Genomic DNA, 26,665 nt, shown 5'->3' with positions numbered 1-26,665 from the left:
AATAAGCATCTGCATATCATTCCTCCCATTTAATAAATAACTAGTATTAACATCCGTTCTATGCACGGGACATAAAAGTTTCAAATTATAAATACAAAATAAATTAATATATAAAACCATAAACCATGTATGGCTATATCTTTCACTCAACTATTACATTAGTACGCACAAAAATATGGTTATTTTCATTTATGGAAAGTTATCCTAATTTATTACCCATATACACCAAGTTATTTATAACTTATACCACCATTAAAACATTACTTCAACTACTCTTCCCCCCTCTCATACTTTACAAATTTTATCTTAATTTCCATAGCATATTATATGCCTATATTTGTATTGAACGAAGAGAGTAATGTTCATAAATATAATATTTTAAGAAGCATAAAAGAGAAATAGGAATCGATGTTATAAAGAACAAAATCTTATCTCATAAAAGAAATCAAAATCAAATAAATTGTACCTTTTCATACTACCTTTAGTGTCCACAATCTTATCTCATGACGCAAATTATTTTATCACAATCTCATCCTATGAATATCATCACCCAAATACTATCATTTTACTTAATTAATATTTTTATATTTATTGAATATATGTACTATGTAAGTTTAGAGAATTTGTTTTTCTTTCATCCAAAATAAAATTATAATAAAATTTTATATAGTTATACTATCTTAATAATAACTTATAAAAAAAACTAAATGTCTCAATAAAAAAATACTTAAATCGCAACAAATATTATAATAGTAAGTACCAAATGGATCTTTAACAATGTAGGTTTTAATGACTTAGCATGACTTATGATGTATGGCCAAAGACTAAATACATAGTAATTATTTATAATAGATAAAATAAAATCAACTCAATTAGAATTATGTATACTAAATTTAACTGTAGAATTAACTGTAGAATTATGTATACTAAATTTTGTATTATCCGATAATCACATTTTAGTTGACTATTTATTTTTTCCGTTTAATTTCAGACCGTAGCATAACTTGATATATATGGCCAAAGACTAAATGAGTTGTTAATATTGGAAAGAAAAAATTTCTTAATTCCCACCACATACACGTATAAAAAGTAAATTGCCACTTAAAATAACGATAATATTTTATGCATCTTATTTGTTTTGAATAATATGAATTTACACTACTCTTATATTTAGAAGTTATACAAACTTTATAAGTTAGATTTAATTTTACATATATATATAATTTCATCTTATTCTGTAATTTATACAACTCTTTAGTAGTATTATTTAATTAATTAGAGACTAATTAAAATATATGAACTGAAAACTTTAATTGAGTAATTATAGGATGAAAATTGTAAACATTACATATTTGTGTTGTCGTTTAGCTTGTGAATTAATTTAGAAAAAAATATTACAATAAAGGATTAAATTGCAATTTTAACCTAAATAAATGGAAGGCAAACTAAACTCTATAGCACAATTTCAATTTTAATCCAAATATAAGGCTAATTAACATATACTACTACTTTTATAACTAAATTGTAAAAAAAATGAAAAATATATATGAAGTATATACTAAATCCAATAAATTAATAGTCCAAATTAAATCTACCTTTTAAGACACAATAATACCTAATTTAGGACTATATTCAATTAAAAAGAAAATCAATCAATGGAGTATAAAATTTTCCAAAAATCCAACTCAATAAAAACCTAAATAAACCCTACCAACCCTACGATAAAAGTTGTGCCTCCCTATTCTCCAACTCTCTCCCAATCACGCATCTCTCTTCCTCTCCTGCGCCTCCACACTCTCTCTCAATCGGCCTCGCCACCTCCCTCTCGTTGCCTTGCCTCACCACCTCCCTCTCTCTGCCAATCGACGCCGCCACGCCCACCGTCGTGCTCGCCGGGTTTCCTTCCATCATGCTTAACTGTCTGTTTGGTCGGCCATGGTGTTGCCGGATGGCTCTTGCAGAGTTGCAGTTCCTGCATTGCCGCCGCTGCCTCCGTCTCTTCCGCCGGATGGTTCTCTTCCAGCCGCCACTGCTACCTACGTCCCTTCCGCCGTCGCCGCTGCCTCCGTCCCTTCTGCCGCCGCTGCCTTTACTTTCCGGCCATGCATCTCCGGCACTGGCCTCATCCCCGAAGAAGTATCTTTTCATGTTTCAGAATATAGAATTTAAAACCAATATAAAGTTATTCAAAGTTTCAGAAATGTATAAAGTGAAAGATTCTACATAGATTTTTGCTAATTTGATATGTTTGTTCCTTTGCCAAAGCCATTGCCGGAGTTCTCGCCGGAGCCATCACCGGATTCCAAGCAGAACCACCCTCTATTTTGCAATCAGAAAATTAGAAAATTAGTCCATGATATATAAATGTAGATTCAACTAATGGCAGACTCTATTTAAAAGTGTTTCAAAACTTTCTCAAGAAGTTAGAATTTAATTAAACAATACTCAAAATAAAATAAAGAAATAAAAGCCACTTCATCTCTCAATTTTTCCTCAAAAAATGGTATAATTGTCTTTTCACCAAACTGACACTTTAGATTATGATAGATTTAGAATAATAAAATAATTAACATTATAAACTGAATTCCTCGATTGTAGTCAATTTAAGTGGAGTAATAGATAATAATAAAAATAAAAAAATAATGATACTCTGACCAAATCACCCCGCCTGCTTTTGTAGACATTTTCTTCCCATAAAAGGTTGACACATTTTCTCTCTAATTATCAACTTTCCTCTTCAAACTGATTTCTTGTTTTATGCTGTGTTTTCGCCCAAGGTCGTAAAATTCTGCATTTCCACATTTTATACATTTCTATTTATCCTTATTGTGCTGCAATTGTTAAATATCAATCCTCGCGGTGTCTTGTTTCAACGAATGAGGAGGCTTTGCCGTGTATGACTTCTTTTTAGTCCCGCGTTTTAATCCGGAATCAGGTCTTTCTTCAGCGGATTCAAGATCAATTTTTGGGTTCTTCTGAAAATCGACAAGGCACTCTACAGGTCAGGAAAAAAAAGTTGAATTAGCTCGAAGATCAATTTCCTGGGTTGTTGGGGATTTGGTCTGGGCTCTCTTACCTTTAAGAATGGAGTTATGAATTTTCCAGAAAATCCAAATTAGCATGATTCGAATCAGGTTGAGAAGTCAAACGCATGTGCATCTTTGTTTTCAGTCGCTATGGTTTGATTTATTTTGATGTGTATATTTGGCTAAAGTATTGATTTTTGGATATGAATTAAATTGAGTTTTCCAGCTCCCCTGATTCAAATTGGGCTTTAGTAGTATAGTATGATCAGCCCCATCTTGAAACATGAGGTTTAATGAAGCTTTAGTAGGAATTATGTTCCGTGTCATCTGAAAAATGAGGGGTTTACTACAAGATCAATATGTGTATGTGTTTGTGTATGTGAGTGAGAGAGAGAGGGAGAGATTCATAGTTAGTAGTTACTACACTTGGAACAAAATAAAATCGAAGGTGTTGTGTTAACTATGGATTTCCCCCAATACAGGAGGATGCCAGTTTGATTTCCATTAGTACTTGGAGTGTTTTTCTTGTTAGTATAAAGCCAACCACACTGCATAATGCTGAGGGGAGGCCATTGAGTTTTATGATGTTAATTTCCTATTACAAACATTGGTTTGTTTAGTAGATGTGTTGTAGTGGTTTGGTTAAATTATGAATGATACTTGACAAGTCATTCAATGCTTTCAGTCAGATCAGTTGGACACCAAACTGATGATTATGCTTTAGTTTTTAGCTTCCGAAATTTATAGAAGTTTGCATAAGTTCCCTCTTTCCGTGGATCCAACTTTTGTCTGTGGATCTATTTTATTTACCCCTTTGTGCAGTTTGATGGATTCTGAGTCAGTAATTTCTTTGAACTATTCAGTGTGGTACTACGCACCATTTTACGGTCATGAAGTGCTTTCAATTCTATAGTGGAGACAGAAAGGATGAACCAAAGACACCAACAGCAAATTCACTTCAGTCTTCGTTTACTGATCATGAAATAAAGCAATCTGGATCAGAATTAAATTCTCAGGATGTATCAAATACGAGCTCTGAGTCCAGAGGTCGCAACCAGTTCCCAAATTTGTCTGAGAGGGCCAGTTTTCTCAAGGTCTTTTCCTTTTCAGAACTGAAACAAGCGACAAAAAATTTTGGCCGCACTACAAAAATTGGAGAAGGAGGTTTTGGATGTGTTTTTAAAGGCGTCATTAAGAGTTCTGATGATCCAGCAGAGAGAATTGATGTGGCTGTAAAACAACTGGGTAAAAGAGGACTCCAGGTACATTTTTTTTCAAGTTTGCTTGTTCTTCAGTTTCAATTTCCCTATGACTTCCCAAGACACATCACATATGTGGTTTGAGTGGTCAGTAGCAAGTTCTAAGGTCTTAGAACTGCGCCATCCTCATCGTTCCTGACTGCTGATAATGCATTTAAGACTAATAATGCCACTATAATGTAACTCACGGAAGCAATGTTATGGCTACTATAAACATCTCCATTTTGAGTATTAGCAGTGTAATTAGTGTAATTAATAAATATGAATCTAACATTGATATTATTGTAGAAAGCTGATAAAGATGGCATCAGATATGCCTTTAATGATGCACTATGTCTGATGAGCAGCTTAGCTATAGTCTATCGTTTGAGCAGCATTGTAAATGAAAAAGTTGCTATTTGTTACTCATTCTGTTTTCCAGCCAGAGCCGTACTCAATTATCTGGAAGATTCCGTTATTGCAGTTTTGGAAAGTTTGTTTAAGATATGAATTTTAGTGTTTTCCTTGTGCACTTGTTAAAGTTCCCTAATGTTCTCAGTGGAAAAAAGAAATCTTCACATGTTAAATTAAGAAAGTGCTGCAACTGACTAATACTTTCACTTTCACATGTCAGGGTCACAAAGAATGGGTGACAGAAGTTAACGTTCTTGGCGTTGTCGAGCATCCAAATCTCGTGAAACTTATTGGTTACTGTGCTGAAGATGATGAAAGAGGTATTCAACGACTTCTAGTATATGAATACATGCCCAATGGAAGTGTGGAAGATCATTTATCAATTAGGTCCCTCACACCCCTTTCTTGGGATATGAGGCTGAGGGTCGCCCTATATGCTGCACGTGGCTTGGCATACCTGCACGAGGAAATGGATTTTCAGGTTATATATTTTTTGTTGACTGTTTTCCGTGCGACCTGGTACCATATTAAGAATGTTTAATCTATTATTCATAAAAAAAAGGGATATTGGTCCCTAAAACCATGAACTTTCGTCAAATTTTGGTATTTCCCATAAACTTTGAAATTGGTCTAAAAAATCACAAACTTTACATTTTGTTTGTTATTTCCCATGGCAGCCCAAATAAGATATTTTCGGAAAAAATCTTAGTATACGTGGGCAACCGTAAAATGTTTATGATATTTTAGATTACTTTTTAAGTTCATGACAAATAGGATAAAATGCTACGTAGAAAATCACATTGATTTAATAGTGCCAAATAGGATAAAATATGCACGGAGGTTGGTTGGTTATGGTGATTGACATGCCATGGGAAATAACAAACAAAATGTAAAGTTTGTGATTTTTGAGACCAATTTCAAAGTTCGTGGGAAATACCAAAATTTGACCAAAGTTCATGGTTTTAGAGACCAATATCCCAAAAAAAAAGAATGTTCAATCTATTTTTCTTTCATTGCCTTGAATTAATTCATTAGTTATAGTTGGGAATGAAGCTTCTTTTCTTATTTCGTCCATCTGGCACTAGATGGAGCTTGGATATGCCCCGCTTCACTTTCTTAAGACTAATGTATGTCATATCCTATGCCCAGATCATCTTCAGAGATTTCAAATCTTCAAATATTCTCTTAGATGAACAATGGAATGCTAAACTATCAGATTTTGGATTGGCTCGATTGGGTCCTTCAGAAGGACTAACACACGTATCAACTGCGGTATGCTCAATGCAATATGGTTTGTGATATACATGATAATTTGAGTCATCCCATTTTCTGTTATTTGATGATTATATACTCTTTTCAGGTTGTTGGGACTATGGGTTATGCAGCTCCCGAATACATTCAAACAGGCCGTCTCACATCAAAAAGTGATGTTTGGAGCTATGGGGTGTTCCTTTACGAACTCATCACTGGTAGACGCCCGTTGGATCGACAGCGCCCTAAAGGCGAGCAGAAGCTCTTAGAATGGGTAAAGCCATACCTTTCAGACGCCAAGAAGTTTCAGCATATACTGGACCCGAGGCTTGAGGGCAGGCAAGTCCTTAAATCAGCTCACAAGCTCTCCCTTGTAGCTAACCGCTGCCTGTCCAGACTTTCAAAGACACGGCCCAAGATGAGTGAAGTCCAGGAAATGATCAACCAAGTCGTTGAGGCATATACAGGCTGCGGAAACCCTCAACCATCTTTGAAGAGCAAAGACGACAACAAAGCTTCCGAGGATTCCCAATCTAAAGGTAAAAGGAGGCTAAGTGATATCAAAATCGTGGACAGTGCCTGGTTGCTTCGAGTCTGGTCATCAAAGCTCGTGAGAACTTGCTGATTGCAACTCAGTCAACTAGGGTACATAAGGATGACAACTTAGTACTATTATCAAGATACTCGCTAGCGTAAATCTGGTTGAACGTGCTTTTGGAATGTGACCGGCCTCAGATTTGCTGATAGACGTTCCACGAAAAAAATCTTCTAGGTGCCTCAAGAAGGGCCGGCTCTAGAATCTGACCGGTGTCGAGTATTCGACATTGCAATAGAACAAAAGGTATGGAATTTGTTTGTGTAACCTTTAATTGTTGTAAACATTTGATGTGAGGTGAGGAGGTCCGAATCACAATGGGTTTAGTCATTCCTTGGATTGTTGTAACTTGTAGTCATACATATATGATGGAAGCATGTACTATATTTTTGGATGATACACTATGGGTTGCTGTTGTAAAATGTTTGTTTATTAGTATCAATTTTCATTCTTTGGTGGCCTAGCTCTATCTCTCTCCATCTTGTATAGTTGTATCTTATTTAGATGCCACTATATTCTGTCTGCCAGTGATCATTTGTGGGATTAAAGCTTATACTATTGATTATTTTAATTACCTTTTAGGTTGACATCATGCCAAGCTAATGCGAAAATTAAGGAAATTAGCCAATAAAATTTCTAGCCAAACCAAGGCATTCTCTCAAATGAATCGAGGAATTCCAATAAAATTAATATTTCGATTATTTAATTCAAGGACAGTGAACTTCACTAATATATATTGCCTAGGAAAATTCATATAGAAATAATGGTGGTGAAATTTCGAAAAGTTTGGCGGAGCAATAGCGTATGTAGTTTAGATAAACAGCATACCATAAAATCAAATTAAATGAAAACAATGTGACGTAAATATTACTCCATTCATCATCCAGCTCCTTAATTATTCGAGTATATTGAGTTAGGCAAAACTATCTTTCATTATTGCTTGAAGGTAGAGCCCATTTCTAAAGATATCAATATTGCTCAAAATTTGTAACAACTCTTTTCTTCGGAAATTGTGCATGTGTACCTATATTGACAAATTTTGGTCCTAAAATTGTTTTATTGTTTTGGTCTAAAATTATGTTTAGTAAAATGATGGAACTGTTAACTGTATAACTCAATTTTGACAATTAATTAATTAAATTGCATCACATTATAATATAAATAGTTCATATTTAACAATGAACCTCAAAAAATAGAATGACTGCTTCGTGCCATTCCTCGTAGATGGATGCAAGGTTGACTATATGTTGTGGATCAGCAGGAACTTTAAGCATGTTGAAGTTGCAAGTTTTTATTGGGTGCATAAATGATTCAGTGAATGGACTTATATTGAGTTGAAAATTTTCAAAATTTTCAATTTCACATTCTTGTTTGTTGATTAGATTCGAATAAAACCCGAAAGAGCATCAAATAAACGCAATTAACTGAAAATGGAAAGAAAAGATTGGAATATTGGAATCCCAAATAACCTAAAAAATTGCAGTCAATACCTAAAATAAGGGATGCCTATTGCCTAGTGTTGAAGGAAAAGGGCGATTAAGTTAACGGCATCTTTCGATCCACGCAAAAGCCACCATTTCCCTCAACGCATGATTTTTGTTAATTAATTTAAATGTTTTCAAATATATAATGCAAACTAATTTTATAACACAACGAGTAACTAAAAATCGGAGAATATTGCATTAATAAATACACAAAAGTTACACGATTACAAATGTGAGTTTCGAGAGTGAAATCGTGAAAATAAACCTTACAAATGAAGGTGAGGTAGGGATATTTATACAAAAATTAAAAAACGTGTGGCATCGTCCGCGACAATCGTCCACCGATCCCGCAATGAGGCGTCTGATGGCGCGGACAATAGTCCATCGTCCGCCGAGCCCACAATGGCGCGGACGATAGCCTATCGTACGCGCTTCAACCACGGACGATGCATCGGGCGTTGGCGTAGGGCGCGAACGATGGCGGACACCCACAATAGGGCGGACGATGACGCCCGCGGACAATGGCACGCATCGGGCGTCCCATTGTGGATGCCCTTTATGCTTTATAATAAAGTTCTAAACCAACCTCACATTTCTCCTCCCTTTCCACTATCTTCTCTCTCTAAACACTGCGTTCGTCTGCTTATTCATAGCCGCAATACGCCATATACATTTACAACTGAAGGTGAGTTTTAATTGGTTACACATCGAGTGGCTTTCACTTCGGTTTTTTATTGGATTGTAATTGCGATTTGGAATTACTTTGAGTTCAAGTTTTGTATTCTTCTATGTTGTGATGCATATATTTCTCCTTAATTTCTGCTTAGGATAATGGAATTTGTGTATATAGGCTTAATTTTTGTTACTGCGGAGAACGTTTAATCGATGGATTTAGCTTTGACGTAAGTGTTACCTGATTTTCATGGCAATATTAGAGTGACATTGAAAATTTGAAACCACAACAAACCATTATTTATCAGATTTCATGATCATCAGAGTACGAATTTCATGTTTAAAGACTTAACAAGGGTGTTCTATAGATTTTTGGATATAGAGTGAACTGTTGTTTGGAGAAGGAAAGCCAATAGTTACAGACTTACAGTAAACCATGTAATGAATTGGAGCTCAAGCTTTGGTCATGATGGGAGATCCATTTTTTTGTGTTGCATATGGATATTGATCAATAAACTAATGATTGGAATAGTTGTTCTCTTCATTAATTTGTTAGGTGTTACTTAGATTTATATGTTTGTTGGAGCTTTAACATTTTAGATTTGATAGAGCCATGTTGTCGACCTTCTCAAGAATGTGTGAAAAATGTTAGGGTATCAGATGATTAAAAACGTTAGATGGATAAATAGTTAATCTTGGGTGATACTGTTTTATCTGAATGTGGTGATAGGATTTTTCATCAAGGTATCTTATTGGGTATACTGCGGAAAGAGTGTGTAGCTGGGATAATAATACACAATCTGGCTAGCTAGGAATTATTTTCAGCTGTTGTTGGATGAATGCTTGTTTGATTCTGTGAGCATTCACCAGAAGAAGAAATGCATGAACCAGAACCGGATGCTGCTCCATGGAGTTTTCTCAACATCGACAGTATTTTCAGTAACAGTTACTATGGAGACAGCACCCAACATGATGTGAAGATTTGCCACGAACAGTACATTAGAGATGATCCATGTGTCAACACTGAAAATGATGAGATCGTTGCACATTCTCTTCTGCATGAAGAATTGTCGCAGTTGTCAATTGAAGAACACCCAGTATTATCACATTCTGGGGAGGTATACTTGCAAGATTCCACTGTTGCCCCAGATTGGCATGATTCTTCAAGTAACTATTATACAGGTACATGCTTCTTTTCCTTCTTGCATGTTTATATTCGCTAGAACCTACTTCATTAATTTTTCCGAGAAATCTATAGAAGACGTAGGCCGAGACGATAGCGCATATGAGAGTGATGATGCAGGGAGCCCATGCTCTAGCCCTGGAGATAGATCATGCGAGGGAGATGATTACTCCTGTAATCTGGACATAATGGATGAGTCTGAACTTGATGGAGAAGTTGAGAAGAGGTTGTATCAAATGGTTCCTGTACCTGTAAGCATCAGTTCCATGAAGTTTAAGAATTTGACTCACTTGGAAGTCATTAGACTATACATAGTTTGCTAATTGATGTTTTCATACCCATCTTCAAGATTCTTTCTTCATTTTATCTTGTTGCCTTAATGTTTCTCTCTTGATAAATTTAATTTTCAAATGTGCCCTTGTCATCTTATCATTTTATATCTAAGACATCCGTTAATCTTTTTATAGGAAAATCTACATATGATTAACCAAACTGCTAACAAATTACCGAAATTGTAACTTTGAAGCAGCTGAACAACTTACTAATAGGACATGATTTTGTGTGCTTGGCATGATAGAAATTTACTTTGGAATAATCCTTTGAAGGATATTTAAGTGTTCTGTTGGTACCACTGACAGCATATTCCAAGGATTAATGGGGACATACCTTCAGTAGACGAAGCAACTACTGACCATCAAAGGCTGCTGGATAGGTACTTTTTGCCTTATTATGTTGTTGGCATATAGTGTAAACTCTAAAATTTGAATCAGTGGATTAAGATGTATAACTGTTTTTGGAATTTGTTTCTTTCCAGATGCTGTGTGTTGATTTCCTTATTGCATCAGCGCTTTAAATTTATTTTTGTCAATACCACCACCTTCCCTCTTTACCTTATGTTAATTTTACACTAGGATGAAATATTTAACGATTTTTGAGCTGGAACTTCTTTTACTCAACAGGAGAAACCAATTGTTCTCTGACTCCTTCAAACTATTTTTTATGCATTACCTCTTGATAAGCTTTGTTGGTAAGCTAAGAGATAAATAGTTAAGTGGTTAGCTAGCAAAGAATCCCATATTTCGTAATGTCTATTAAGACTGCTTTGAACTTCAAATGAGCCTCTAGCAATAGAGGTTACCATTGATGATGCTCAAGTCTGTTAGCTTCATAAATCTAGCACTTTATATTCTGCTATGGGTTTTGCTTGCATTTGATATTCTTCCCCATACTTTTTATATTGAATTGGTTGAACACGTTTTTGATAATTGATCTTTTCATTTCAGGTTAAAGATGTATGGTTTGATTGAGCACAAAGTTCAAGGAGATGGAAATTGTCAGGTAAGTATGTGAGTCTTTACCAAAATGTTATAGTATCAGTAGACATAAAATTTTCAGAACAGAGTTGAATGCATTATCTCTTAGTACATATTCTAAAAGCTAAATTTTCTCCATTATGTATTGCTAGTAATTGATGAGACGCTAAGCATACAGCTCGACATCTTCCCCTAAATTGAACTTTCACTTTGTGTTATAAGCTATTGAGTATTCTTACATTGTTGTATTGTACTTTCGCAATTCAAAATTAGTTCCAGTTTTCACTATGGTTTTCTGTAGTTTCGTGCTTTATCTGATCAGTTCTATCGGACCCCTGAACACCATAAATTTGTCAGAAAGCAGGTTGTTCGTCAGGTTGGTGTATTTTTAAAAGGAATTGTTTTATGGTCTAAGGGGTTATTTTGTAACTGACATGTACCATGTTTGCCAGCTCAAAGCACATCCAGAAATGTACGAGGGGTATGTCCCGATGGAATTTGCTGACTACTTGAATAGGATATCCAAGTATACTTCTTTTATCTCAATATTCTTTAACCTTCAATTTTAACCACCGCGAACACTTAACACGATTAGTAATCAGGAGGGGGGAGTGGGGTGATCATGTCACTCTGCAAGCAGCTGCAGATTCGGTATTATTTGCCTTGCCCTAAACCGCCTGATATGTATGCCGTGTGTCAGATAGTAGTAGTATATTGCTAATAGAACTCAGATGTGGCTATTTTTCGTGTGACAGTACGGTGTCAAGATTCTTGTACTAACTTCATTCAAAGATACATGCTACATCGAGATACTCCCGAAAGAACAAAAGTCAAAAAGAGGTCAGTTCAGTTAACTAATAATGCTTGTTTGCGATGCTTGGATGGTTCGGAATAATAATTATGTTTGAGATTTGTTGTGCAGTTGTGCATTTGAGTTTCTGGGCTGAGGTACATTACAACTCCATTTATCCCCAGGGAGGTAAAACCTGTCATTTGTCATATAACATCTTTCATTCTTTTATGCTGACAATCCTAGCTTATTATAAAATGAAATCTTTGGTCTATCAGACCTGCCTCCGAGTGATTTTAAGAGGAAGAAAAAGTGGTGGAGTTTCCGAAACAAGCAGTAGAAATGTTGAGGTGTTTGATTGAATTCTGCATCGCTGCCACTGCACCTTGTCTTCATTTGATGATCTTCAGTATTATATGTTGTCGTAAATAATTAAGGATTACAATTTACAAGTCCGGATATCATAAATTCATAATTTATCAATCTTTCTTTTTATCTACTTGAAATTCTGTTGTTAGATGATGGGGGTGTGTGGGCTCTCCATAGCAAATCATCTCCCATCTCCATTCTTAAAAAATAGTAAAAAATAGAAACTTTTCAAGGAGAGTATCAAATTCAAAGTAATTTTATAAAATTCTAACAAAATTTTAATTGCACATGTTCAAAGGAAGAAATTTTAATGAAAAATTTATACATAAACATTTTCAATATTCATTATAAGAAAGTACAAACAATGAAAGTCAAACCCCCCTTAATTATCATGGTGTACCATACTTGTCTAGCAAATTTTTAGCGTTCGTTTATTTTGTTTTATATACTTAGTTTCATTCTAGCACATTAAAAAATTTTATTAAAAAATTTTATTTCATAAAATTCATAAAAATCAAAGCTCAATATGTTATTTTATTTATTTATTTGAAGTTATAGAGAAAACGAGCAAATCGAGTTGTTGAATTTTATGAATTTTGTGAAATTAAAAATTTCAACATTTTTTAATGTATTAGATCAAACTAAATATAGAAAACAAAACAAACAATGTTGAACGTGTATCGAACAAGGGTGATGCTTACATAAAGAGCTCACATGTATATTCAATGTTATGATGAAGAAATTTTTGTGTTATGGTTTTATTGCTATCGCGGGCTTTACGCAATCGATCGGATTAGATAGATATTTAAAATAATATAAAAATTGTGATTAAATATACTTTTAAATTTGTAATAGTGAAAATGACAGATGTTAACAACCGTTTATTATCACAAGTTAATATAATATCAGAAAATTTTACATATGTAATGAGTTCCAATGAAAATATAATGACCCTCGTTTTTCTTAAATCTCAATCTTCCATATTTTCATCCATATAGTACGATAGTACATACTACAAATTTTGTTATGCATTAAAGATTATGGCCTCATTATAATAATAGTATAATATCTAAGTACATTTTCTTATTTATTTTTAAAAAATATATCTTCTTATTACTGAAGTTTTAATGTACTAAAAGAAAAATCAAACATTTCTTAAAAAAGTTTTACCATAAGACTCAAATTGATTTTGAGTCGTTGTCTATAAAAAGACTCGTATTTTTTATAGACTTATCTGAAATATAAAATTCACATTTTATTATACTTAGGTTACCAATTTACTTGCTCATGGAGAATCGTTTCCTAAAAGCGAATAAAAAATTACTTACGTGCATGAATTACATTGGTCCAAAAAACTCATTTGCTAGCTTTAATATCGACAAATTGTTTCGTCTTATAGAACTTTATCCGGATGAGTTCTCGTACACTGAATCTTCCCTATCAACTTAAGACTTATATCAGTGATATAGTAGTTGATAAAGTTGAGTTCTCAAATATTGAAGATTTGAAAATTTTAACAAAGAGTTTGGTTGCCGCCACAAGAGATAAAGTTATTCCCTTGGTGTAACGTTTGATTGAGTTGACGCTAATCCTTTCGGTTGTGACAATCTCTTTTAAGAGAGTTTTTTCTTCAAAAATACTCTTATTTATGACATATATGCAAAATAAAATGAGAGAAGAACGGATAAATGATATCTTAATTGTATATATTGAGAGACAGTTTTTAAAAGAAAAGAAAATGAGACTATTCTTGTCTCAGTAAAAATTGATATCTTATTTTTTGTTTCTGTTTGGTTGAAGAAAACACTTGATAGGTAACTTGGACATGTATCTTCGTCTCATGATGGGAGTGACGATGTTGATCCTAATCAGCTTGAAAATGACATTGAGCTCCAGTTGCTACGCAGGCCAGAATTATGGTATTTGTAAGAGTTATCAACTATCAGAGATACCTGAAGTTTTATTGCAAACTTTTCCATAATTTTTCTCCCTGCGGCATACCTCTGTCTGATCCACTTAGTTTATTTCATTTTCTGTAATCATATTGGCATCTTACAGAAAAAAGGGCACTTCATTTCCTTTGACATCTGATTCCAATACAAATAAAAGCATAGATTCAACTGACTTAGAAGCCGATCATGTTGTTTCGCTTGCAAGAGAAGCCTTTTCATCTTGCAAAAAGGCAATGTCAATTGCTAAACAAGCAAAAAATTTGGAAGTTGATGTTTATGATTCTTGTAGTTTAAGGTATGCTTCATCATCTAGTCTTTATCTTTTTTGCCTCTGTTAGCGTCCTTAAAAATCTCTGACAAGATGATACCTAACATATTTTCTTCCTTTTTCGCTTCCTATGCGCAGAGCTGTGAGGTCTACTCGTTTGCTGGAGAGGAAAACTAAGAAGAGGAGGGTACCTAAGCCAAAAGTTGAGTTTCAGGAGACCAATCATCACAGGAAACCAGGATCGCATAAAAAAGGTTGATACCAAATTTGATCCGAATGATCCTCTTAGGCTCTTTCTACGGGGACCGGAAACAACAGAACTTTTGACTGCAACAGAAGAGGCAGAGTTAATAACTAAGATACAGGTTTCTTGTAGCACTGATTGCCTGTTTTGTTGGGGACTTCCCTCTGATGATATCAACCTGATTGTATGGTCACAGCTCCTCGTAAACTATTCATTTGTGTAGGACTTAATGAAATTGCAACAAGTGAAAACTCGACTTCATGCTCAGTCCTCCAGTGAACCTACAATAGTGGAGTGGGCAGCAGCCGCTGGGATTAGTTGTCGGTCCTTGAAGTTACAGATTCACATTGGAACCAGCAGTCGACAAAAGTTAATCTATGCCAATTTCCGCATGGTTGTTCACATTGCTAAGCAGTACCAAGGGCGTGGGCTTAACCTTCAGGATCTCATGCAGGTGATTTCCAAGTTTTTCTCTGACACAGGAACAGAATTACAATCGTATTTTTTGTTTATTTTGTTATTGGAAATGATTACATGAAACCAGGGAAGATGAGTTTTTATGATGTATTTCGACTTTGTTGTAGGAGGGAAGCTTGGGTCTAATGAAGAGTGTAGAGAAATTCAAGCCTCAAGCGGGTTGCAGATTTGCAACTTATGCATATTGGTGGATAAGGCAATCGATTAGGAAAGCGCTATTTCAGCATTCGAGGACAATTCGCCTACCGGTATTGTTCTGCGTTTTACAATTTCAGCATCCGAGGACAATCTCTTTCCATCTGGCTCTCTCAAATCATTGAACCTGTTTGATATTTCAGGAGAATGTTTATGGCCTTCTCTCGAAGGTGTACGAAGCGAAGAAAACATGCATCCAACAAGGCAACCACAACCCTTTTAGAGAAGACATAGCAGCTTGTGCTGGAATATCGGTCGACAGAATGGAAAAATTGCTATCCAGTGCTAGAGTGCCTCTTTCCATGCAACAGCCCGTGTGGATGGACCAAACTACCACATATCAGGTATCCTTATTTTCATATAATTTTGAAAAAAATGTCATTTCTTTTGTATCTTGTACACGATTTTACCCTGATGGATGATGTTCTTACAGGAAATCACTGCAGACTCTACAATTGATGTCCCGGATGTGGGCGTATCGAAGCAGCTGATGAGGCAACATGTTCGGAATCTCTTGAGTGTGCTCAACCCTAGGGAGAGGAAGATCTCCGGTCCAGATTTGGCATCAACGACGGAAATCAGAAAACCCTGTCTGAAATTGGTGGCGGATTTGGATTATCGAAGGAGAGAGTTAGACAACTGGAGAGTCGAGCACTGTACAAGCTCAGACAGTGTCTAAACAGCCAAGGGCTTGAAGCTTATACATATATGCTCATCTAGTCTGCATATATAATACTTATTCTGTTTGAATGGCTGTGTATTATATTTGCTCACAATGTGGCAGTCCTGCTTATGAATGTACATAAAAACTGCCACTTTTTTTACTTTTCATTACTTTTTCCCCCTTTATTTATTTTTTCCAGTAGAAAGCTACTTTGTGGGATCTTTAGTTATGTTTGACAATTTTGAAATAAGCATTTCCTAATCCAGTCTCCTACACAATTTGAATTCATTGATGCATAAATGTAGCATAAACACATAAAAGATGTGATCACAATATCTCCTTATCATATTCCTACAAGATCCAATAAAAGATGTGATCACAATATCTCCTTATCATAAAAGATGAGTTTATTTCACCAATAATCCCTGGATTTTAAAATTATTACTCATGATCCCTTGATTTTGTTATAATCACGTTAGAGATACTTTTTCACTATTCATGATGCTTTAAAGGGTATTTACGTCCAAATATTACCAGGAATAATGAAAAAGTACCACCCGCGTGATTATAGCAAAATCTAGAGATAATGGGTGAACTGCTGGTGAGAGAAATTAATAAGCTTTGGTAACACCACAACTAGGCATGCACAAGGGTCGGGAACCGCCGGTTCCGGGCCCGAACCGGCGGGTCAAGGGTCGAGAAATCCATGAACCTGAACCGGCCCGCCTAGCTCCCGGCGGTTCCGGTTCCGGTTCAAAAAACCGGCGGTTTACACGGCGGTTCAAAACCGCCGGTTCCGGGCCGGTTCGACGGTTCGACGAATTTTTTTTTTTTTTTTGCATTTTCAACTTTTCAATTTTAATCAAATTACATTACACTTTTCAAGTTTGTTTTTGTATGAAATGTGAGTAAATAAAATTGAAAAAAATACGGCTAAAGTTGCAATTTTATTGAAATTGCATGTTTACAAATTACACGTTACATGTTACAACAATTACAAATTGAAAACATATGGCGGTCTTGAAGTCTTAAACAAAATTTAAATACAAATGAGACTACTAGTGAAGAACTAATTACAAATGACAAGAAATGACGTTGAAGTTCTTAAACGTATAAGTGTATTATATATTAACCGGCGAAGAAGATCTTTCTACATAACTAAATTAAGGACACCTTTAGCAATTCAACTTTAAATGTTGAGTTTCGTCTAACAATCAACAATTATAGTAGAATTGTCAAAAGTTTCCCTCATTTAGCCGTATAGAGAAATATACTTCATCGACTAGAGTATATACAAATACAATTATGTAATTGTATTTGCATATTTTTAAAGTAGGAATTAATGGGAAAAAAAAGAAATAAAAGAAAAAGGACTTGAGCTCAACTTAAATTAAAAATTTAAGTTGAGGTGCCTACGTATCCCAATTGCTCATTTGCATTAGGGAATCAAAGTCCACGTAGTTCTCTTACCTTACTTACCTATTTGGCTTGGCCGGCGGCGGTTGACGGTTGGCCTATCTTCATCCCCGGTGAATTCATCTTGTGATCCCTCTTGACGATCATTCCAATCATTTTCTTGTTCTCGGACGTCAGCTTTGGCCCAATCATCAAGTAACATCACGGCTTCCATATTTTTCGCCGAGAGCTTACTTCTTGATTCATCCAAAATGCGCGAGCCAACACTAAAAGCGGACTCGACGGCGACGGTGGAAGCCGAAACAGAAAAAATCTCCTTGGCCATTGAAGCAAGGATGGGAAAATCTTTCTCGTGGGTTCCCCACCAATCGAGGACGTCGATTTGGGCGGGAGGAGTAGGACCTTCATCACCAAAGGAAAAGAGTGATTCAAAATATAAATCTAATTCACTGACCATACCTGAGGACCTTCCGCCGGTGCTGTAGTTGTATAGGTCGGCTAGTTGGGATTGCGCGTCGGGGTCATCATAATCGGCTTGAAATGCAAAGCCATAGTTATGTTGTGGAGGAGGGGGTCTTCTGACTTGGTGAGTGGTGTTATACTTGGTTTCATATTCGGTGTAGAGAGAGCGCAAGTTATACTCGAGGTTTTGTTGCACAACTGACCGGTCCGGGAGGTTTATTTGAAAGGTTTCTGAGAGGTCGACTCCAAATTCGTCACTGGTATCCGATTGGATTGCTTGAAGGGGACCAAGATCAATTGAACTCAAATTGTTATAATAAAAATCTAAAATTCTAGAGGTACCTGCTAATTTCCATTTTGGATCCAATACCTTTGCAATCAAAACACGTTAGGAATCTCACTGAAATACTTGAGCCATTTTTCAATCATATAATACAAAACGCACATTAACTCGGGAGAAGAGGAAGCATTTTTCATTGCAGTTTTAAAACCAAGGGATATGTACATGCAATGCTCCAAAACACGAACAGCAGTGCAATAATAAACACCCGACAATTCAACAGTAGCATTTTTGAAATATTTGAACAATTTAAATAAAGCCAAACTGTTATCCCAACAACTATGCGAAAGATATAAATCACGGTAGGGGTTAGTTCTATAAAAATCACATAAAGCATCTTTATGTGTCAAAGTAGAATTCAGACAATCATATGTCGAATTCCATCTATGAGACACATCCATAGTAAAATTCGTGTACCTGACATTCTTTTGATGGCAATATTTCTTCCATGCTTTGCCAATAGCTGGCTTTTGATGGATTAATCTAACTGCATTTCTAATAGGAGAAACATGCTTTTGCCATAATTCAAGCGCATCCTGTACACATAAATTTAAAATATGGCAAATGCATCTTTGATGAAAATACTTACCTCCAATTACCGGTGTACAAGCCGCAATCAAATCGGCAATACTTGCGGTGTTGGCAGTTGCATTATCAAAACCAATAGAAAATATCTTGTTGCATAACTGAAACTCATTCAACACTTGTATAATCAAAGAAGCAATTTCGGGTGCAGTGTGTGGACTTTCAAATTCTCTAAAACCAATTAAACGCTTGTTCAAAGTCCAACTGTTGTCTACAAAGTGAACCGTAATACCCATGTATGAATGACGGTTAAAACAATCCGTCCAAACATTTGAGCAAATGTTCACCCTGTGGCCCATGTTAACTAAATAACGTGATAATTCTACCTTTTTCTCCAAGCACTGCCGAACGGTAGATCGTTGCACGGTCATTCTACCTATTCTTTTGATTGCAACATTCAACCCACTTTGCATAGTGACCTCAAAACTTTTGTCATCAAAAACATTAAAGGGCATATGCTTCATAGCCGCCCATCTAGTCATTGTATCATCAAAATTCTTTTTATTATATTTAAATAGAGGCGCACCTGACGAACCCGAGCCGGCGGGTTGGAAGTTTAGTTGGCTTTGGGTAGAGGCAGTGCCGCATTCTACCGGATGCTTTGCCACTAAATGGCGACGGAGGGTGCCATATCCACCACCGGCGGACCATTTGTACACTTTATCGCAATAGTTGCAGTAAACATGAAAGTCCGAAGTCTCTTCTTGAGAGTTCGGATCATGAGTACTTGGAATCACCACCGGGACCTTCTTGTAGTGTTTGATAAAAATGTCCGATTTCAAAGCTTTTGCCGTGTTAGTGGGTGCAGGGGGAGGCATCTCCTCATTTCCGCCGGTGCTAGAAGGAATACGAGAATGCGATCTATCCTCGTTGTTGTCCGAGTCCGACGATATAGTAACGTCGAACTTCTCATCTTGTTGGGAACGACCTCCCCTACCCCCACCTTGTTGCATTTCAGCAAGTAGCATGGCGGTCCTATGATCTTCTTCCATCTACAAATATTATGTACGTAGAAGTTAAAAGTATGAACGCAAAAAAAATTAATGAAATTTTGTGCATGTGAATTGGAAAACAAATTTTTCATTACTTACTTGCATGCGTTCGGCTGCCAATCGGGAAACCTCTTCCATAACATCTCGACGACTAGGTCGTCGAGATTTTGAGGGACGCGTAGTGCTTTGATCTTGGGCTATTCCCTTGCCCCGATCACCACGTCCCGATCCACCACGAGAAGAAGACATATTGAATATATTGATAAATGAAAAGTAATATGGACTTGGAATGAAATATGTATGAAGTATAAAAGAAGTGGTAAATTATGAGCACAACAAATATAGTAGTGAGTAGAAAGTGTAGAATTAAACTTGCGCAATTAGAGAGAATGAGGAGAGAATAGAGAAATGGAGATTGAGAATGAAATTCCGAAAATTCAAGGAATGGGGCAAGGAATAATGAAGGAGAAGTGGGGTATTTATAGGAGTAAAATTGGATGAAAAAAAAATTTTGAAATTTTGAAATCTGCCGTGAACCGCCGGTTTACCGCCGAAACCGGCGGTTCAACCCTAAACCGGCGGGTTCGCCACGGTTTGCGTCAGAAAACCGCCGGTTTCTGACCGAAAACCGGCGGTTTATGACCGGTTTTGCAGGCCTAAACACTGACCCTACGACCTAGCCTCTGAAAAGTTACCGGAACCGTCGGAAACCGGCTCCCGAACCGCCGGTTTACCCCGACAAACCGCCGGTTTACCCCGACAAACCGCCGGTTTACCTCAACCCGGCGGTTTACCCCGCAAACCGCCGGTTCCAACGGCTATCCTAAACCCCTACGCGAACCCTACGAACCCCTAACCTACGAAACATTGTTCGACCCTTTGAACCGGCGGTTCGAACCGCCGAACCGCCGGTTCACGGTTCAATATATTGCTGAACCTGAACCGGCCCTTCCGACCCTTCAACCCGCCTGCCGGTTCAAACCGCCGGTTCCGGGCCCGGTTCCGGTTCATGAACCGGCGGGCCCGAACCGGCGGTTAACCGGCGGGCCGGGCCGGTTTGTGCATGCCTAACCACAACACATGCACCAATTGCAGTCTGGAGCTAATGTTTTTGTATATTCTATTCCGTACCACATAAAAATAACATACCCAGCCACAGGAATACTATACAATAAGAAATTCTGAAAGTGGCTGTTTTAATTTTTAATAAATTAAGGAAAGTAAACCGACCAATTCAGACAAAAGTAAAATTAAAAAAAGCAGAGAGAGTACAAAATACAATCCGAAATGAAGATGATTAAAATAAACAGAAACCAGCTGACATTAGCACACAGTTTTACAAGGAAGTCAAATAAATTACAACTTGTTAATTCAGGTAGCATGTGGTGCATTAACTCTATCTTGAAGATTAACCGAATTTATCAATATTTGAAAAGCATATTAACAAAGATGATTTACAGATTAGAGAAGCAGTGTCTACATTATGTATGTGTTTGTTGCTCTTGCATTTGAAAATGCCTAGAATTGAATACATTTTACTCAAACAAATGAGAAACTTAACTAATCATCCATATTCTTTTCACAAATTAATGACAATGCAATTAGCCGTGCACATAAATATACTATATCGAAGTTAAGTTTAATTCATGAGAAGTCATAGGTGATTGTCAAGATTGATGAGTAGGTTGTTTTATTATTTAACTTGATGAATAATCAAATTATATGATTATTGCCCACAGTCAGTTGATTTTGGAGGAAGAGAGTTGCAAGAATTATATGATAATTTAGAGCAGCTGTACAAAAATTAAGGTCATCTCATCACACAGAATATGATGATGAATGATTGACTATTTAATTTTCTTCATGTTGTCAGATCAGAACCTGACACGTGAAGATGTTCAAAATCGACAAGAAAATGTCAATTTCTACTTCACATGGATGATAAATGTGTTGAATTCTAGGATAGTGTAGGCACACAAATTTCACAAACAGCTTAGATTTGATGATACATGCCATCTTTTTTTATAGAATTTCATTCCTAAATGAGTTATATACCTTACCAAGTGATGGAGTACGTACTAAACAAGCCCAACAGCAGTAAAGCCCAAGAAAGAGTATCAGTTCGGCATGACTAAAGAGTATCAGTCCGGCATGACTAAAGAGTTCAGTTCGGCACAACCAAAGAGTTCGGCCCCAGCCTACAGCTCGGTAAAAGCCAACCAATCAAACTCTGCTCTCAGGTCGGCATCAAGCTCTACTCTCAGATCGGCAAAAGCTGCTCGGCAATAATTCAGCAGTTCGGTCTCAGTATTCGACCGAACTAGGAGATAGTGGACTCATGCAGGATTTCCACCTCCACTACACCCACGATCTATTTAGTGGTGTCAAGCAGTCATTAACTCATGCAGGATAGTGGACCCATGCAAGATCGCCACGATCTCCACGACATCCACTACCTAATAAATGGTGCTGCATGCCACAATCTTGGTTGAATGTATAAATAGAACCTAGATTAGATAGAAGGTTAAGTTCTGTTAAGCTCTCTAGAGATAAAAGATCAAATAGCAAGTCTGTATTGTAAGCTGTAGAAAACAGATCAAGCAATACAACTCTGCCCTCTTTTCTTCCCGTGGACGTAGATTTACCTCAGTAAATCGAACCACGTAAATTCATTGTGTCGTGATCTGCATTTTCCTGCATTCATCACCATCAGAAATTCGCGGATTCATCACTGGCGCCGTCTGTGGGAAACAGAGAACCAAATTTGTGATAAAGCGAATTTTTGACCCTTTTTCCACCCCAAAAAAATGCATACCAGATCACATACTACCCGTAATACCGTTCGTGATAACCGTGAGGAAGCTAGTCCAGCTCGCAGGTCTGAAAAACGGCCTCGGGAGACATCTACCTCCGGTTCTCACGAAGAAGGAACAAGCCACTCCAGGAGTCATCGCACCGAGTCTTCCCAGCAGCCCGATTTAAATGAAGCTGTCAAGCTGTTCTTGGCCAAGAAGCAGGAGGAGTTCTTAACCTTCCTGCAGAAGAGCCAACAGCCGGAGAAGACAACGGCGGATTCTCCCTCCTCATCCAGACATGAAAGTCACTACCGCAGTAGTGACGTGTCTTCCAGGAGAAAGAATCCTCAACCCCGACATGTTCCTGTTCCTCCTCGGTACCGGAACCACAGGAGAACTCCATCTCCTCCGTACCGAAGAAATATCGGGTTCGCCATGTACGGAGCATTAAAGACTCCGTTCTCGGACGATATCACCCGAACTCCTTTGCCGCGGAACTACCGGACACCGTCAATGACTTATGACGGGCTAGTGGATCCTCATGACTTCTTGGGACGCTATCAGTATAATATGGCGAACCAGGGTCTCAATGAGGTCCATATGTGCAAGCTGTTCCCCGAGCTTCTTATCGGGAACGCGAGAAGGTGGTTCGACAGCCTTCCTCAAGGCAGCATTAGATCTTACCGAGATCTAATGGATGCTTTCCACAGGAGGTTCTTTCAGAAAGCGGAAGCCCGGATCACTTCGGCTCAGCTGCTTTCTATACGTCAAGGTCGCGACGAAAAGATCAGCGACTTCATGACGAGATTCCACAAGGAATGCCTACAAGTAGATGATCTCAACGATCTACTTGTCATTTCGGCATTCCAAAATGGAATCCTGCCCGGAGCTCTCTACAGAAAGCTCGTGGAATGCAGTCCGCAAACAGCTCAAGAGATGTGGGACATTGCGGACCAGTTCTCCCGTGCCGATGAGGCAGACCGTCGAAAACGGTCTTTAGACAGCTCATCTAGAGGAGACGAAAAGAAGCCCGATCATAGCGATCAGAGGTTTCCTCGCCGAACTCCTTTTGAAAGAATTCAAAGGGCACCGGTACAAGGCAGATTGGGACCACGTCTCAATCCTGAGAAGCCGCCCGCTCAGTTCGTACCATTGAACAAGTCAAGAGTGGAAATTTTCGAACTGCATTCCGATATGTTCGAAAAGCCAAGGCGGATGACGAAATCGGCCGCGCGCCGACCTCAGGATCAATATTGCTCCTTCCATCAAGACTACGGTCACGATACCGAGGAGTGCCGACATTTGGCTGCAGGTATTGATGCCCTTGTGAAAGCAGGGACGTTAAAAAAATACCAAAGCAAGCAGCCGAAAAGGAACAAAAAGCAGGGAGGTGCGAACTGCGCTCCTCAGGATCCGAAAAGGCAACGGGATCCCGAAGACGATAACGAGCCGCAATATGATGGAGTAATCCTAACTATTGACGCTCTCCCTGCCGAGAAGACTAAAACGTCTCTGAAGTCATAGAGCAGAAAAAGGCTTTTGACGAGCTCAAAAGTTATTTAGCCGAGCTTCCAATTCTCTCTGCTCCAACAGATGCCGAAGTGATTTTCTTATACTTAGCGGCATCCGATCAAACCATTAGCGCGGTGCTTGTACGAGAAGAAGGCCTAAAGCAGTTTCCCATCTACTTTACAAGCCGAGCATTAAGAAGTCCAGAAACAAGGTATCAACCTCTGGAAAAAATTGCTCTGGCGTTAGTAAATGCAGCAAGGAGACTGCGGCCATACTTCTATGCTCACAAGGTATGCGTCTTAACTGATCTGCCACTTCGGCAAGTTTTGACCAAGCCAGAAGCATCAGGCAGAATCGCCAAATGGGCCATAGAGCTGGGAGAACACTCAATCGAGTACCTACCTCGAAAAGCCATCAAGGGACAAGCCTTGGCAGATTTTCTTGCAGAGGCCAAGTTCGATCAAGCAATCCCTGTCATTGCCGAACAGAAAAATTCTGCCAATGCCGAACTAGCACAGCCCTTGGAATCCGAAGTAGAGCCGCCGGACTGCTGGAGCGGATTCGTAGATGGAGCTTCAAACAAGATGGGAAGTGGAGCTGGTATTTTACTTGTCGCTCCCGACGGACACGAGGTAACCTACTCACTTCGGTTCCTATTCCCCACTACTAATAATGAAGCCGAGTACGAAGCCCTCCTGGCCGGACTCCAGTTAGCGCAAAGTCTGCTCGTCAAATCTCTCAAAGTCCATTGTGATTCACAAGTCATAGTAAATCACATGTTGGGTACAAGTGAAGCTCGTGACGAGAGAATGAAGAAGTATTTGGACAAAGCGCAAAGCATCAGCCGAAGTTTCTCCTATGTTCGGATAATCCGCATTCCCAGAGCGGAAAATAGCCGAGCAGATACCTTAAGTAAGTTGGCCTCAGATCCGAGCTCAAAGGCGGAAGAATTAATGCATCGAAGCATTGATGAAGCCGAGGTACATTCAGTATCCAGCTCGCCGAACTGGATGACGCCGATCTTGCAGTATCTGGATCAAGGACAATTGCCCGAGGATAAGAGAGAAGCTCGGAAGATCACGTGCCGAGCACTTCGGTACGAACTTCATGAAGGAGTCCTCTTTAGAAAGTCTTACCTCCAGCCGTTATTGCGGTGCGTAGGACCAGAAGAGACGGACTACATCCTCAGAGAAGTTCATGAAGGATCGTGCGGTAGCCACATCGGAGCCAGAGCTTTAGCTAAAAAAGTTCTGAGATGGGGATATTATTGGCCAACCATGGTACAAGAGGCAGTGCAGCTCGTCAAGAAGTGTACGAAGTGCCAAATCCATGCAAATGTCCCAAGGATGCCGCAGACCGATCTATACACTATGCAAAGCCCGTGGCCTTTCATGCAATGGGGCATAGACATAGTGGGACCGCTTCCTCAAGCTCCTCGGCAAATGAAATTCCTTATCGTTGCCGTGGACTACTTTACGAAGTGGGTGGAAGCTGAACCATTAGCTGCGATAACGAGCTCAAAGGCATTGGACTTCGTCTGGAAGAACATAGTGTGCCGATTTGGCATACCCCACATCCTCATCTCGGATAACGGGACTCAGTTCACCGACAAGACGTTCAAGAATTGGTGCCAAGAGCTGAATATTCAACAGCGGTTCACTTCGGTCTCTCATCCACAAGCAAACGGACAAACGGAGGTAACAAATCGTATCCTGGTGAAAGGGTTAAAAGCTCGGTTAGAACAAGCCAAAGGACAATGGGTAGAAAATCTCCCTCAAGTCCTATGGTCCTACCGAACTACACCCACAACCTCCAATGGTGAAACTCCGTACAGTCTTGTGTACGGCACTGAAGCCGTGATTCCGGTGGAGATCGGCATACCCAGTCCCCGAACTCTAAACTTCTCAGCAGAAATGAATGACGACGGACTGAGAGCCGAGCTAGATCTTGCCGAAGAAAGAAGAGAATTGGCATGCATAAAAGCAGCCAAGTACAAGGAGCAAGTAGCCCGGTATTACAACCAAAGGGTGAAGAAGCTGCAATTTCAAGTGGGAGATCTCGTCTTGAGAAACAACGAAGTAAGCCGAGCAGAAAAGCTGGGCAAGCTCGAACCCACATGGGAAGGTCCGTATCGGGTGTCAGAAGTCCTCGGCAAAGGGTCTTATAAATTGGCTCACATGTCAGGAGAACAGGTACCCCGAACATGGCACATTTCCAACCTCAAGAAGTTCCATTTGTAAGAGACAGTCCGGTCAGTCAGTCTTGAGTCCTTTTCGGTCAATGTGCTTTCTTTGGTTTGCTTGGTCTTTGTTTGTCTCTGTGCGTTTTTGTCTCTAAGTGCTTTTTATTTGTCTAGGTGTGTTTTGTCTGTCTATGTGCGTGTCGTCTCTTACAAATGTTACTGAGGTATCTTGTTCTTCGAAGGCTG

General features: G+C 38.3%; 2 protein-coding genes and 1 pseudogene across 4 annotated transcripts; all 3 read left to right on the top strand.

The window, feature by feature from the left end:
- The first annotated feature begins 2,695 nt into the window (after window positions 1–2,695).
- On the top strand, window positions 2,696–6,987 carry LOC121799016 (serine/threonine-protein kinase PCRK1-like). Of its 2 annotated transcripts, none has more exons than XM_042198323.1 (5): window positions 2,696–3,001; window positions 3,890–4,288; window positions 4,899–5,159; window positions 5,828–5,950; window positions 6,039–6,987. In XM_042198323.1, exons 2-5 carry the CDS (start codon window positions 3,917–3,919, stop codon window positions 6,552–6,554), a joined length of 1,272 nt encoding a protein of 423 aa, XP_042054257.1. In that variant the 5' UTR covers window positions 2,696–3,001; window positions 3,890–3,916; the 3' UTR covers window positions 6,555–6,987. The 2 variants fall into 2 exon arrangements, with proteins under 2 accessions (XP_042054257.1, XP_042054258.1); XM_042198324.1 differs by having other exon boundaries at window positions 2,696–3,134.
- Window positions 6,988–8,474: 1,487 nt separating this feature from the next.
- LOC121799015 (OVARIAN TUMOR DOMAIN-containing deubiquitinating enzyme 12-like) lies at window positions 8,475–12,465 on the top strand. Of its 2 annotated transcripts, XM_042198322.1 has the most exons (11): window positions 8,475–8,693; window positions 9,551–9,862; window positions 9,939–10,114; window positions 10,502–10,575; window positions 11,147–11,201; window positions 11,478–11,552; window positions 11,629–11,702; window positions 11,779–11,827; window positions 11,932–12,016; window positions 12,099–12,155; window positions 12,245–12,465. In XM_042198322.1, the coding sequence occupies exons 1-11, from the start codon at window positions 8,486–8,488 to the stop codon at window positions 12,304–12,306; spliced, it is 1,227 nt and encodes a 408-aa protein (XP_042054256.1). In that variant the 5' UTR covers window positions 8,475–8,485; the 3' UTR covers window positions 12,307–12,465. The 2 variants fall into 2 exon arrangements, 1 of the variants encoding a protein (XP_042054256.1); XR_006050132.1 differs by lacking the exon at window positions 11,779–11,827.
- A 2,055-nt stretch (window positions 12,466–14,520) lies between these two features.
- LOC121800780 lies at window positions 14,521–16,396 on the top strand (annotated as a pseudogene).
- Window positions 16,397–26,665: the final 10,269 nt, after the last annotated feature.

This window comes from Salvia splendens, chromosome 4 (assembly GCF_004379255.2).
Source record: "Salvia splendens isolate huo1 chromosome 4, SspV2, whole genome shotgun sequence".
In the NCBI taxonomy this organism is placed as follows: domain Eukaryota; kingdom Viridiplantae; phylum Streptophyta; class Magnoliopsida; order Lamiales; family Lamiaceae; genus Salvia; species Salvia splendens.
Note: the sequence above shows the minus strand (reverse complement) of the source record. Positions and strands in the feature narration are given on the sequence as shown.

Coding starts and splice junctions, on each gene's coding strand:
- LOC121799016 (XM_042198323.1), top strand. CDS start 3,917: ATGAAGTGCTTTCAATTCTATAGTGGAGACAGAAAGGATGAACCAAAG. Junction 4,289..4,898: donor TGGGTAAAAGAGGACTCCAG/GTACATTTTTTT, acceptor TTCACATGTCAG/GGTCACAAAGAATGGGTGAC. Junction 5,160..5,827: donor ACGAGGAAATGGATTTTCAG/GTTATATATTTT, acceptor TCCTATGCCCAG/ATCATCTTCAGAGATTTCAA.
- LOC121799015 (XM_042198322.1), top strand. CDS start 8,486: ATGGCGGACACCCACAATAGGGCGGACGATGACGCCCGCGGACAATGG. Junction 11,553..11,628: donor GAAAGCAGGTTGTTCGTCAG/GTTGGTGTATTT, acceptor CATGTTTGCCAG/CTCAAAGCACATCCAGAAAT. Junction 11,828..11,931: donor TGCAAGCAGCTGCAGATTCG/GTATTATTTGCC, acceptor TTCGTGTGACAG/TACGGTGTCAAGATTCTTGT.